The sequence below is a fragment of the Eublepharis macularius genome, chromosome 13 (assembly GCF_028583425.1).
Source record: "Eublepharis macularius isolate TG4126 chromosome 13, MPM_Emac_v1.0, whole genome shotgun sequence".
Classification (NCBI taxonomy): domain Eukaryota; kingdom Metazoa; phylum Chordata; class Lepidosauria; order Squamata; family Eublepharidae; genus Eublepharis; species Eublepharis macularius.
Window position 1 is genome coordinate 55,489,132 of NC_072802.1, and position 14,145 is coordinate 55,503,276.

Genomic DNA, 14,145 nt, shown 5'->3' on the forward strand with positions numbered 1-14,145 from the left:
ATTTTTAAAGACCTCCGTAATATGGTAACGCTATCAAGGCGGGGATCCACAAGCAGAGAAGGAAGAACTGAGATGTATGTAAAAGCAATTTCCAGTATGCTCTGGAAAGCAAACTTAGCATAGTGTGGTCAAGACTACAGACTTTTATTGAGGTTGGATGGGTTGAATGCCCAAAATTTCACTAAGCACCTTATTTCCCTCTTCTCAGGGCAATATCAACAGGATCAAAACTGACTTTTTAGCCTGCATCCTCACCCCTGGAGTCTTACCCTCTGACAAAACATGGCACCACTTCATCTGTCTGTATCCGGTTGAACCAGGAAGAACAGACCCCGTGGTGTAGTGGTCCTTCTCCATCTAGAAAAAAGCAGAAATGAGACTGGTCATTTGGACTCCTAAAATAACATTAGGAAATATTTGAAAGAATGTCTATCCCCCCGCCCCCCAATTTTAAAGTGTGGCATTTTAAAAATTCATATTCCAAATATGCAACTTTACTTCAACATCTGAAAAACTGGCAGCTTTAGACCTGTTGGCATATGCTGATTGTTTTGGCAGGCATCAAAAATGAGGTCTCAGAAGATGTCATTTGTCAGATACTAAATGAATGTTCAGCTGCCAGGAAAACAAAGAAAATGGAGGTCCAGCCTATGTATGGGAAGAAGTCTTTGGCTGGATTAAGCATCTCATACAAGTTCAGAATATTCGGCATCAAATCCTCAAAGGAGAATTCAGAGGAGAATTTTTGGTAGCAAATCATTTCCTTTCTCATTGTCTGAACACAGTACAAAGTTTTTCTGCCCAGGAAACTTTGGCTGCTTCCACACACGTTGGATAATCCACTTTCAATACTCTTTAGTGAACATTTGAAACTGATTTTCCATGTGTGGAACAAAAAATCCACTTCCAAAGGATTGCGAAAGTGCATTGAAAGTGCATTATCCAACATGTGTGGAAACGGCCTTTGTACAGTATTTGGAACAATTTAATGAGGCAAAAGGATGCCTGACAATTTGTTTACCCTGAAGGCCATTTAGGTAACGGCATTTTTGCAGAGGCAAGAGTCAGGATTTCAGAAGTTACCTGTATTGTTCAATGGCAGCTCTAGAGATTCTGGGTAGCAGGAGAGAAAGCCAGCTTTTGTGGCACTGTTGTACGTACCTTACCCATTTATTGTGTGTATTGTATTGTTTTGGGTCAGCTGTTCTCTAATTTATTACGTTGTTGGTTGTATGTACTATACTGCTCTTACTGCAAGTTTTTAATTTGGTTTACCTGCTCTGAGTCTCAGTGAGAAAGGTGGATTATAAATGAAGTAAAAATTAAATATATAAAATTAGGACAGGGTAGGGGGCTCAAAAGCCCAGCTCATGGATGCCAACAGTGGGCAAATCCACACGCCCTCGGAGCACCCTGGCATTGCGCTAAATGTTCGCTAAATTAAAGTATAGCGTCTTTCTAGCGCGATTTCTGAAACTATACTTCCAGGTGTTTAGCGAACATTTAGCGCAATGCCGGGATGCACCAAGGGCGTGTGGATTTGCCCAGTGTCTTGGCCTTCTAGGCATGGCTTAGGTGGGGGCTTGATTTCCAGGCCCACGTGTGGTGTGAATTACCTCTGGTGCGATAGGAGACCACAGCCACTGTGAGGTGGACCTCATTAGGGAACATCTCAGGGGAGGAGCTAATGGAGTAGTAGCGAGGCTGAAGCAATGGAAGCTGGGTCAAGAGGAGGGTAGAGGGCATCTGCACCGACAGGAACTCTTCCAGCACTTCGACCATTGTGGGGTTCTTGGACCATTTCCACTCCTCATACTCCTGCAGGCCCTGTACAGGAAAGAAAAGGTACCAGTCTGGCGCTCAGGGGTTGTAGTGTTGGAGGCCCAGGTTCAAATCCTTTAAGTGCTATGAAGCTCACTGGGCAGCTTCAGGCCTGCCTTGCTCTTTCAGCCTAGCCCACTTCGCAGAATTATTATGGGGATTAAAATGAAAGGATAACCGCTTGAGCTCCTTGGAGGAAGGGCAAGATATGAATGTTACCAGGGCTTTTTTTCTGGGAAAAGAGGTGGTGGAACTCGGTGGGTTGCCCTCGGAGAAAATGGTCACATGGTCAGTGGCCCCACCTCCTGATCTCCAGACAGAGGGGAGTTTAGATTGTCCTCGGTGCCGCTGGAGCGGCACAGAGAGCAATCTAAACTCCCCTCTGTCTGAAGAGCAGGAGGCGGGGCCACCGGCCATGTGACCATTTTCAAGAGGTTCCGGAACTCCGTTCCACCGCATTCCCGCTGAAAAAAAGCCCTGAATGTTACAGATAAATTAGGTTACATTTAGGGCTGTGGTCACTTGATTAAGCAAAGACATATGTGCCTTGAATAAACTAAGAAGTGACCTATAAAATCAACCTAACCTTGTATATGGTAGTGATGGAAAGTGCTGTCAAAATGTAGCTGACTTATGGCAACCCCTGTTGGGGTTTCCAAGGCAAAAAACTAACAGAGGTGGTTTCCCATTGCCTGCTTCTGCAGAGCAACTTTGGAGGTCTCCCATCTAATTACTAACCAAGGCAAACCCTGCTTAGCTTCAGAGATCTGATGACATTGGAGTTCCCTGGGCTATCCAGGACACAGCAGTTTTATACCTAGCTAAAAGCAATACTTCTAAAGAAAAGAAGCATACCCATTTTTAGATGGACCATGCATATGTGGATGCAGCATGCATCTCCTTTCTAGCAAAGGCATTCTTTCATATTAGAGAGGGAATGGGGATGCCTCTTTTAAAATGCCATCAGGTGTTGTGTGTGTGTGTGTGTGTGTGTGTGTGTGAGAGAGAGAGAGAGAGAGTGAAAGTGATGAACAATCCTTTAAAAGTCTGTTGCCTGATTAATTGGTAGGGCACCTTCCTACTCAATCAAAAATTTATATTAAAAAAATCAATTAATCTAAACAATCAAATCAGCTAAACTTTACAGTTCCTGTCTAATCCTACAAGTAGTACTTCAAAGAAATGGGGGGGGGCGAGGGGGAGGACAGAGAGGCCACCACCAGCAAGCAAGGAAATCTGTGCAGGAAAACATGGCTGTCACTTTAGGAAGAAAGCCAAGTTCATCCTACAAGAGTAAAACAATGTTCTGGGTCTGGTTTTGACGTACATTTCTAGACAATGTCAATCATTTTACCAAATGCAGATTTGTGATCTAATGTGTTGTAGAGCATGAGGTCAAATAGTTATCTGTAGACACTGTGTCATTGTGAAGAATATGTACATCAGGGCAGCGGGGAGAGGAATGAACCACCCTGCTGCCATCCTGTCCCATCCCACCCTCAAAACTTACTTTGCTAAGAATTTGGAGCCGCTTCTTCTCCTTCTCATTGGTGGCTAGCAAGGCAAATTGCTGCAAGAGGAGTGGTGTGGGAGGGGTAGTGATGTCCAGGTAGTATTTGAAAGCCTGGAAGATGGTACAGGCTGGAATACGGTTCTCATCTGTCCAATTGCTGATGACACCTGCCAGGACAGAAGCACAAAAGGGTGTAAGCCCACAGAAGCATCTTTGAAGCAAGGCAGCCAGGACAGATTCTCAAATCAACTAGGTTTCATTGTTAAAAACCAGAGGTCGTGCCAAAGCAAAGGAAAAAAAAACTGAAAAAGGAAAACCAACTACAATCAGTTCATCACTAAAATCAAAATAAGGTTGCTTATTCCACAGTGAAATGAAGGAATATAGTCTTACTAGATTTAAATCTATATCTCGCTCTGAGTTGGGCAGGGGTCAGTGTTGTGCACAGGGCTTTTTTTCTGGGAAAAGAGGTGGTGGAACTCAGTGGGTTGCCCTCGGAGAAAATGGTCACATGGCTGGTGGCCCCGCCCCCTGATCTCTAGACAGAGGGGAGTTTAGATCACCCTCCGCACCACGCATGGAGGACGATCTAAACTCCCCTCTGTCTGGAGATCGGGGGCGGGGCCACCGGCCATGTGACCATTTTCAAGAGGTTCCGGAACTCTGTTCCACTGCGTTCCAGCTGAAAAAAAGCCCTGGTTGTGCATGAGATTCAAGTTACATCTTAGCAGCGTTCCATGTTCTTTATTCATCTAGATGGTAGCTTCAGGTGGGTAGCCATATTGGTCTACAGCCGAAGAGCAAGATCCGGGTCCAACAGCACCTTTAAGACCAACTAGATATCCAAGGTATGAACTTCTGAGAGTCAAAGCTCCCTTTGTCAAATACGAATCTGATCAAAGGAGATTTGACTCTCGAAAGCTCATACCCTGAAAATCTAGTTGGTCTTTAAGGTGCTATAGGACCCAGATCGTGCTCTTATATTCCTCAAACATTTCTGAGGGAAAAGTCCAAGACAGGTGATGATGCCAACTTGCCACAGGGAGAGAATGATTTGAATCAGAGCCATGGTGCTGGGGGAGGCCGGTTTAACCCTTTCCTCCTATTACATATGCTTCAGCTGCACTGGCTTCTGATTTGTTTCTGGACTCAGTTCAAGGTGCTGGTTTTGGCCTTCAGGGCCTTGAGTCCTCCACCTGACCTATGCCTGAGGGGACCGTGGATGGTGCCTTTCTGTGGAAACTGTTTCTGCCAGAGCCCAGACTAGAGGGGACCTGTGGGGTGGCTTTTCCAGCTGCTACCCCAAACTGTGGAGGGTGAGATTGTCACTGTCCCTGCCCGCTTTCTGGTTTTAAATACGATGTGTCATTTTAGAGCCAAGCTACAAGTGACGCCTGACACAGGTTGGACACTTGTCAGCTTCCCTCAAGTTTTGATGGGAAATGTAGGCGTCCTGGTCTTGCAGCTGTAATGGAGAGCCAAGCTGTAAAACCAGGATGCCTACATTTCCCATCAAAACTTGAGGGAAGCTGACAAGTGTCCAACCTGTGTCAGGCGTCACTTGTAGCTTTGCTTTTAAGTCTTTAAATGTTATTGCTTCAAGGGCCTGTGAAGGTGGAAAGGGAGCATAAATTAAAAGGCAAATCCTGCCCCTGTCTCACGTGCTATTTACCCTGTGGCGGGGAGGACATATAGGTACCTCAAAAGTTATTTGTTATAAATAGCTTGTCTCCACATGTCTTTCCTCCACTCCAGCTTGCAGCCTGACTAGGTGTTTGGGATTTTAAAACCCCCAGTGCTACAGTTGTATCCAAATTCTGTGAACATGCTGACTCCAAAGATGAAGTTTCTTTTATACTTGCTGCTCCCTCTCAGGCTGAAACTCTTACTTTCTCCAACTTTACTAACGAAAATTCAATAGCAATATTATCCTTAAATTTGAAGCCTGTTTTTGCACCAGCTACACAAAAATGGCATAAAGTATACAAACAAAAAAAGAAAACTTGCCAAAGAATAGGTGGGATGAAAACAGTCTTCCCAACCATGCATGGAAGTTAAAGGAAACAACAACAAATACATTTGCACATTCCTAAAAAGAAATCCAAAGGAAAGAATTGTACAACCCTGTATGATGTTTCACAACCTTAGCCACGAAAACACCCCGCATGCATCCCTAACTGGCTACCTGAGACCTTGTCCCTGATTGGACGAGAATCCTATTTAGGCTTCCAAATCACAGGGCCTCTTACTGATTCCTTCCTAGCCTGCACTAAGGGTTTTCAATTTTATTGGATTAAAAGATTACCTAAAGCGGTGCTTCTTTCTTCTAAGAGTTCCACCTTCACCAGTTGGTTGGTGGGAGGTGCATCTTCAAGCCGCTCAATCAAGGCACTGACCAGGTCTTCGTGGTTGCCTGGAAACACACCCAGATGGTCTCCGGGCAGGTAACGTAGTCCCTGATGCCCATTGGTATGAAGCCGCAAGAAGATTGTGGAGCGGCTGGAGGGAAAGGGAAGGTTTTAAGTGTGCCCACTATTTCCAAAGAACATTCTTGCTACTGATGAAAGCCGCGGCCACCACAAAATGAAAGGGTAACTGGAATAGTCTCTTTACAGAATAAATAATATTTATAGGATGGAAACCACCTCATCTCTTTCTCTTCAGAAATGTGAGACAAGAAACAGCCACAGATAATTGAACCAAGTACAAAAATCGCTTGGAAGTAGGAGTGTGCACCCGAAAAAGTTTTGGGTTTCCTGCTTCGGGTTTACCCGAAGCTCAAAGCAGCACTTTTGTTGCTGTTTGCAAACAGGAAGAAATGTATTGCGTTTAAGCTTCCCGCCCCGCTGCTTTTTTTCACCTGATGGGAGGGGGAGGAGGGACTCCCTCCTTCCCCTCCCATCAACTGAAAAAAGCAGCGGGGCAGGAAGTTTGAAACTTTTCTTGCTGTTTGCAAATGCAAACAGCCAGAAAGTGCTGCGGCTGCTGCCGCTTTGCTTTGGGGTTCCCGAATCAGCTCAGCAATTCTGGGGCCAATTCGGGAATCCCGAATCTTTCCAAATCAGGCCCGAAGCGCACAACCCTACTTGGAAGCCAGTGGCCTTTAAAGTTAGGCAGCTGCGCCAGTGCCGTCCACAATCCAGACATTTCCTTGCAAGATCGAAAACCCTTTGAAAGAAGTTAGGTAAAGGAGGTGAGTCTTCTACTTGCGGGGTCTTGATCTAACAGCATGGTCCTGCAATAGATCCCAGCCACCTGGGGGCAAATGGGTTGGGCTGCAGTTCCTACCTGGACTTGGGGCTTTGTAAATTCTGACGAGTTAGAAACCGGGCTGCGAAGACTCGCTTTTTATGGATGCTGTATAAACCTGGGGATGAAAAGAATCCGTTAGAAACATGGTCTGCATATCAGGCTGTTTCTGCACTCACTGGAAGTGCACTTTGGACACTTTAAAAATGCCTCTATTCTTGGATTCATAATTCTTCTTTCTCTCCTTATTGGTAACCAAGGATGTGTATCCTTTGCACATAGTGAAACCCCCCAACAAGCCTATCCAACTCATGGAGGAAAGGACTATCGGAGGCTATTAGTCGTGCCCGTTACATGGAACCTCCATGTATAAAGAGGTAACGTAAGAGATGAAGGAAGACAAGCAACAAACAGACATGCCTTGCTTGTGGGTTTCCTGGAAGCATCTGGCTAGCAGTAGTGGGGAACAGGGTGCTGTTCACAGGCAATGGGCAGCTAACCAATGGTTTATTTTCACCTTGGATGTTGTTTTATGTGCACAACTGTCACTGCTTGAGAGGGCTCCCACCAAAGCAGTTCTGTCTTTTGCACCAGCACGTAACAGAAATAGGAGGGGAGAAGGGGTGCTTGACCCTGATTCCCAGGGAGTGGGAGAGGGGCACACAACAACTTCAGTTTGCTCAGAAAATTCAGGCTGCTGTACCTGCATGTTATATACTTAGGAACCTGCATGCAAAATGTTGACATATTTATAAAATAAATCAATATCCACCAGGGCTATATGTGGTCTGTGATTTGGTACAACTACAGGATCTGATATTGGCTGCAGAATCTGCCATAAAAGAAGATCTCTGTTTTATTTTTTTGCTTTTTTCCAATTTCTAGTCCTTATGGCTTTGAAAGGTGACTCAAAAGTGTACTGACAATGTCGACAGACAGTGTCCATGCAGGGAACATGAAGAAGGGTTGAGTGGGATTTCCAAGCAGTACTTCAGTGCCCTGCTTTGTTTCTTTGCCCTTCCCTGGAGTAGCAAAACTAGAATCAATTAAATCACACAACTTGCAAACATCCGCATAATTTATGCAGGTCACACCGAATACAGCTTTCCATGGCACCTGACTGTAATTTAATGTGAGCCTGTTCAATACCTTGTGTGACTTCGGGGGCTTCAGCCACATAAGTCAGGCGGAACTTGCTCCTCTTCCAGCTCCGGTCGTTGCTGATGAGGGAGTTGTTGGCCTTCTCAATGTTGACGTCATCACCCACGCAGAACACGTCACACGCTGCCTGCAGCACACACCAGGTTCTCAAGACACGAGGGGAAAACAGGCCCCAGTGGGAGTCCCTCTGTCCTCACACACACCTCAAACCATATGCAGATGCATGAAATGGAAAAGCACCAGGCACTGTGCACCCATTGCACTGAGGGCCAAGCTACAAGTGACGCCTGACACAGGTTGGACACTTGTCAGCTTCCCTCAAGCTTTGATGGGGAATGTAGGCGTCCTGGTCTTGCAGCTTGGCTCTCCGACTGCTGTCTAATGGACTTTTCAACTGTCACTTGTCCAACATTCCGCCAAGCTGCCTACATTTCCCATCAAAACTTGAGGGAAGCCGACAAGTGTCCAAACTGTGTCATTTGTCACTTTTTGTTTGGCCCTTAGGCGGGATAGTGGGCACAGATGAACACATGAAGCTGCCTCAGATGGCATCAGACCATCTAGTGCAGCATTATTAGCCAAGAATGAAAGCAGCTCCCCAGAAACTCAGGCAGAGAAAGGCCTTTCACAACATCTGCTCGCTGAGATCTTTTAACTGAAGATGCTGAGGATTCATCCTGGCACCATCTGCATGCTTCCACTGAGCTTCCCAGTATCTATATGAACCGGTGGCTGGGGCCAATATCAGAATGGCACACACACCCTTTGTTAATGCACAGAGAAAGCTATTAAGACAGTAGCAACTTGTTCAGGGAATCTGCCGACTGAAGCAACAGTAAGACACCAAGCTCCAGCAGTTTCCCGTGGCCAAAGATCCCCTCCCTCAAAGCCCCAACATACACAAAAGGAAGCAGGGTACCTTAAAGACTTTCTTGGCCCATGTCCTGAAGGATTCCTCTTGCCCACACAGCTCATCCCCCTCTCCCATCCTCAGGATGCGTTCCCCTCCCAGTTCCTCCAAGAGAGTGTCCACAGCACGGGCGAAGGCGCAGAAGTGCGGGTAGGCACGTGACCCCAGGCCAAAGACAGAGAATCTGCAAGCAGGTCAGGGAAAGATGGCTGGTGATGGCACAGAGCCAATGAGGGTTACCATCTTCCAGGATGTGGGCCACGCGCAGGAAAGGGGACATCTGTCCCCAGAGCCGCAACAAGATTTACTGGTTCTCCGCTTTAGACATTCAAGCCCAGGATCTCTTCCATCATCCTAAGGTTGCCCATCTACACAGACTTAGGGACACTTCTGTGCTCACCTAACATTGGCTAAAGGCCCAGTGCTCTCAAAGTTGTCCCGGGATTCAGGTCCATCACTTGAGGATTTCCGGGCATCCGAATACGAGGAGACACTGTTGAAACGCACCTTGTAGCTCCTGCAAACAGCATTGTTACAGAACAAGAGACTAGATCAGGGAACGGAAGACGATGAAGAGGGAGGTATGGGGAACAGTTCACACAATTATTCTGACTGCGGCTGAGCATGCTTATTTCCCTGTCTGGAAGCACCACCTCCTTACTTGGTTCGTAGGATGTTATCAGGAGAATGCAATGTGGGAACCACCCCATGACACTTGAGTCAATCACAGAGAGAAAGGATGTGAAGGCGTGGCACCTAATAGATGTTTGATGTAACTGCTAACCTTAAAATAATAATAATAGTAATAACTTAAAATAATAATTGCGCTTATATACTGCTCTTCTAGACAGATTAGAGCCCCAGAGCGTGGAACAAGGTCAGTGTTATCATTATCACCACGATACAGCTGGAGAGCAGGGGTGGGTTACTCAAGGCCACCTGCTGAGCTCAGGGCAGTAGTGGGATTCGAACCAGCAGAATTCTGATTTGCAGTAAAATGACCTACAGAAAAAAGTTTGTAAGGTGGGGAGAGAGAGGAGGCCGAAAGGCAAGTTCAGTTTAATAATTTATGGAGCACTTTCAAGTGTCCAAAGCATTTCAGACCTCACAACAACCCTATAATGTAGGCTCCCATATTGCCTAAGAGGGCTGAGGGTAGCTTGTATACCATCATCTACTGAGTTCATGGCAAAGGTGAGATTTGATGCGGGGTGCAGGGCTTTTTTTCTGGGAAAAGAGGTGGTGGAACTCAGTGGGTTGCCCTCGGAGAAAATGGTCACATGGCTGGTGGCCCCGCCCCCTGATCTCCAGACAGAGGGGAGTGTAGATTGCCCTCCGCGCCGCTCCAGCGGCGCAGAGGGCAATCTACACTCCCCTCTGTCTGGAGATCAGGGGGCGGGGCCACCAGCCATGTGACCATTTTCAAGAGGTTCCAGAACTCCGTTCCACCGCGTTCCAGCTGAAAAAAAACCCTGGTGGGGTGCCCTGCATTCCGTAACCATGACACGACACCAGCTCTCTCCAGCAATACACTGCTCCTTTTCTGCCTGAAGTATTATTGCAAACGGCTATGGTTTTAGCATTCACACTTCCACAATAGCGATTCAGGGCTACATCCAATTCTGAAGAGCTGGATCAAGGATTTTAAATCACGACTTCATCCCAAAGGGGAAAAGATACAAGGTTCCTGCACCTTTCCTCCCAGAGAGAAAAGCACTTTGGGTGTGTGTGTGTGTCAAAGGATTGTCAGAGAAAGTCCCCCACCTCCTTCCCCGCTTTTGTCCTCTGCTCATCCTTGATGGCAGCTGCAGTTGCTTTGCATGGAGGAGAAAAGTAGCAGTAAGAAAAGAATGGCTGAATGACACAGAATGTGTTTGGCCCTAAGTGAGCAAATATTTATTTGTTAAAATAATTTTAATTGCAGAAAACCCTCCCTGCAGACATTTGGCTGGCACAGAGCGTGCCAAGTTTCCGGGATGAGCTAAAGATATATTTGTTTACCTGGGTTCTCTGTTGATTCTATTTAGATTGTGTGCTAGTGTGTTAATTTTTTTAAACGCCCCTGCACATTTTTAACATCTGTTTTTGCCATTTCTAGTTTGCCTTTTATTTCATTGCTGCTACTGTTCCAGGCTGACTTTCCTTGAGAGTGCTGCTGTTTGGGGGCAAGTGATGCTTATTTTCCCACTGCTCTTGTAATATGGGATTATTTCGTGCCGGTATTTTTTAAATGGTTCATATTGTGATAATTGTCTATATACCGCCTTAAGCATCTTGGGCGGGAGGAGGGATGGAAACAGTAACATGAAAGAAACGAATAATTTTCATCCTGCCATATCAAATTGGCTCGCTGCAACTAAATACGCACCCCCCCAAACCCATATAGGGAGGTGGACTCAGTTAATAATACAAGGAAACCAGACAAATTCCAGTCTGCAAACTGGAGAAACCCAGTTCATTTTCATGCAGACTGGTGCTCTTCCTGTATTTTGTTCTGTTTTGCCCTCTTGGGCCTTCTTCAGACCACATTTTGCTCCTTGTTCTCTCTTCCTTCTTTCTTCCAAGAAGAAGCGAACCAAGAGATTCTGTGCTTTAAAGAAGTGAACGGGGATACTAGCTCTTGTATGTGAACTCCTGCTCCTGTTAAGGGCTTTATCCTTTGTACATTCTCTTTCAGTTCTTTGTACATTTGAGGTGCGGTTTCCAACTCCAGCTTGGGAAATTCCTAGAGATACAGGGACAGTGAATGCAGAGGGCTGAGTTAGAGGAGGGGAGGGAGCTTGGGGGATGTGATGTCACTCTAGGAATGTTTCCCTTAAACTCTATGGTATACCACAATGCCTTTCTCTTTCTTTGTATCATGTTCTTTGTCCTGTAAAATGCTTATCACATATGACACCAGAGATTGAAAATTTCATGTTCTGTCCTAAACAAGAGATGCAGAATTTCTAATCAAACAGACTGTGGTTAGATAAAAATGGGAATAGCGAGCTCACAGTTTTTATCTGAGCTCAAGAGATAAAAAAAACATATGATATATCACTTCCCTTACAACAAAGTCCTTTTATATGTGTGCTGAAAATGTGTATGGCACTTACAACTCATCTGCTTCCTCGGCTGATACAGTTGTGATTCCACAGCTGTGAAGCTTTGTGTATGTGCATGTCTCTCTCTATTTCTGTGTATCTCTCTTTTTGTCATTTTTGTTTATTCTGAGCTTGCTCCTGTTCTCAAATAAAAGATCTTTCACAGATCACTGATTTCAGGTTCATGTGTTAAAACTGCCAGTACACACCCCTGACAGCCTATCCATCATATGCAAATAGAACGGTTGTGACACTGAAGCCAATTCATCCACAAGACAGAGACCAGCCCAGAAGTGTGTATTGCATTTCCTGTTTGCAGATCCCAAGGGAGTTCATCACCACCACCACCACCACCACCCTCAAATGAAATGGGATTTCCAACAGCATCTGTGTGGACTGGCATACACAATGGCAGCCAGTATGGTGAAAGCAGATGACATATGAGGGAACCTCGCCTGGCCCCACTTACTTCCTCTCTTCCAGGTTGGAGTTCGGATTTCTCATGTCCATCAGAGCACAGCCAAATTTCTGAGAAGCAAAAGGAAATTTAAAAAAGAGATCAAATGCCACAAAGACAGGGAAACATCAAGGAAAAAAGCAAGAAAAAAGGCACTGGATAATGCTGAAGACCCAGCCCTGTACAACTGAGCTTCCTTTGGGGACTTTGCTTTGTATTGCTCCCCCTCCCACTTTGGGATGAGTTGCTTCATCGCCCTGCCCAGCCTTTTCACAAGCAAATCATATGGCTGACTGGGAAAGCAAGACAACGAGGGAGCATTTACAGTGGCCTTGAAATTCCAGGACATACTCCCCAGTTGTTACCCCTCTGTGGCTCATGGCTCAGTAGATAAAACATGTAATTCACATGCAGAGGGTCCCAGGTTCAATTCCTGACACCTCAAGCTAGAAAGATCTCTAATAGCAGAGCTAGGAGAGATCTGGAGAACAACCGTCAGAGAGAAAAAAAATTGGTATAAGGCACCTCCATGGCTCAAGAGACTAATAACAGTGGGAAAGCGTTCTTGGTACTACCAATGAAAGGAAAGGGCTGGATACAAAACAAGGCCAACAGCCCTTCCTACCTCGCCATTCTCAGGTGGGTCTCCATTGCCAAAGGTGCTTGTGACCACCAGCACAAGAGTTTCATGCTCCAGGTGGACAGTGTCATACTCATCCATTGACATCACCTGTCAAAAAAAAAAGGGGGGGTGGGAGGCTGATCAGAGGGATCCGTGTTACTATTCAGAAAGGCCGATATAGAAAACGCAGAGTTTTTTTCTGTCCTGTATTATGCAATGCAGGAGAGTGTGTGTGTGCCTGTACATGCTTGCACATGCAAGATACTAGACATCTGACAAGGCTTTGGGGCTGTAAAGGCCAAGAAGAGATATAAGTGCACTTCTTAGATTTGCGTGCTAGAGGCCAGCGGTTACAGAGAATGATGGGCAGGCCGTGTAGCCTCTCCTTCCATCAACTGGCCCCCAAAGTTAATATTTTGTGCAGAGGTCATCCCAGTTGCACATACTCAGAGGCACTTTCCTTGATTATACCGTCAAATGTTCCAGTGCTTGATAGCAGGTTCAGGGATGAGCTCGCAGGTCCCTGGAGCTAAGTTCCAGTTCAAACCAAGCTCTTAAGGTAATTTTTTTAAAAAAAACATTCCCTTACTAAGTGCAGAGGTTTGAACATAGGTTTCTCAAACTTCCTGATTTCCCTGAGCTTTTAGAGCTGACCTTGGCCTGCATTTATACAGGGCTAGATGCTGCATTTGTTCTGTGGGTGGACAGTGGTTATCTCACTTTCTGGTTATGCAATGGTTCTAACAAAACCACTCTTTGACTCTCCCACCATTTCGGAGCTGAGCTGTGTGAGTGTGTGGAGAGAGGCTTTCTTCACCTACCCTTCAGCTGTCTTTTATCCATGACCCCCAAGCTGTGTTTGCTTCTTGTTTTTCCCTTCCTTGTTTGCCAATAATAATCCTGTTTCCCTTTCTTTACCTATAAGTAGTCATGCTTTCTTAGAAAAGCACTCTACCATTCCCACCACCTTTGCAAAAAGGCTGTTTGTGGCCTTCTAAGCTCTTGTGCTATTTGCACAGAAGTCAGCCCCCCCACCCCACCCCCAGGCCTGCTTCTTGACCATCCACCAGCTTCTCAAATTCTGTCAATCTTTGCTTTTCATTGAAAGCTGTCAAGAGTTTGGAAACCGTGAACTAGCCCAATGGGGTATTAGAAATCCCCTGCGGCTGAAGATGTCAAGCAGACATAACATTTAGAGAGACATTGCTGTGGGTTCTTGGAGCTTGCTACCAGCGTTGCCGTTGGTATGACAGACAGCCACACCAGCCAATAGAGAGCTGTGACAAAAGTACTCTGGAGACAGGGTGGGGGAGGTGCCTTGCTGAC

The 14,145-nt window shown here is 45.9% G+C and overlaps 1 protein-coding gene across 1 annotated transcript in view; it reads right to left on the reverse strand.

The window, feature by feature from the left end:
* The window catches only part of NOS1 (nitric oxide synthase 1), an 85,364-nt gene that overhangs the window by 10,726 nt on the left and 60,493 nt on the right, over nucleotides 1–14,145 (reverse strand). The window contains exons 14-23 of the mRNA XM_054996147.1: nucleotides 12,823–12,927; nucleotides 12,210–12,268; nucleotides 9,055–9,171; nucleotides 8,664–8,838; nucleotides 7,733–7,871; nucleotides 6,623–6,701; nucleotides 5,640–5,833; nucleotides 3,332–3,501; nucleotides 1,617–1,827; nucleotides 270–357 (exon numbers count right to left, since the gene is read on the reverse strand). Coding sequence (XP_054852122.1) covers nucleotides 270–357; nucleotides 1,617–1,827; nucleotides 3,332–3,501; nucleotides 5,640–5,833; nucleotides 6,623–6,701; nucleotides 7,733–7,871; nucleotides 8,664–8,838; nucleotides 9,055–9,171; nucleotides 12,210–12,268; nucleotides 12,823–12,927 — 1,337 coding nt within the window. The remainder of the gene's footprint in view (nucleotides 1–269; nucleotides 358–1,616; nucleotides 1,828–3,331; nucleotides 3,502–5,639; nucleotides 5,834–6,622; nucleotides 6,702–7,732; nucleotides 7,872–8,663; nucleotides 8,839–9,054; nucleotides 9,172–12,209; nucleotides 12,269–12,822; nucleotides 12,928–14,145) is intronic.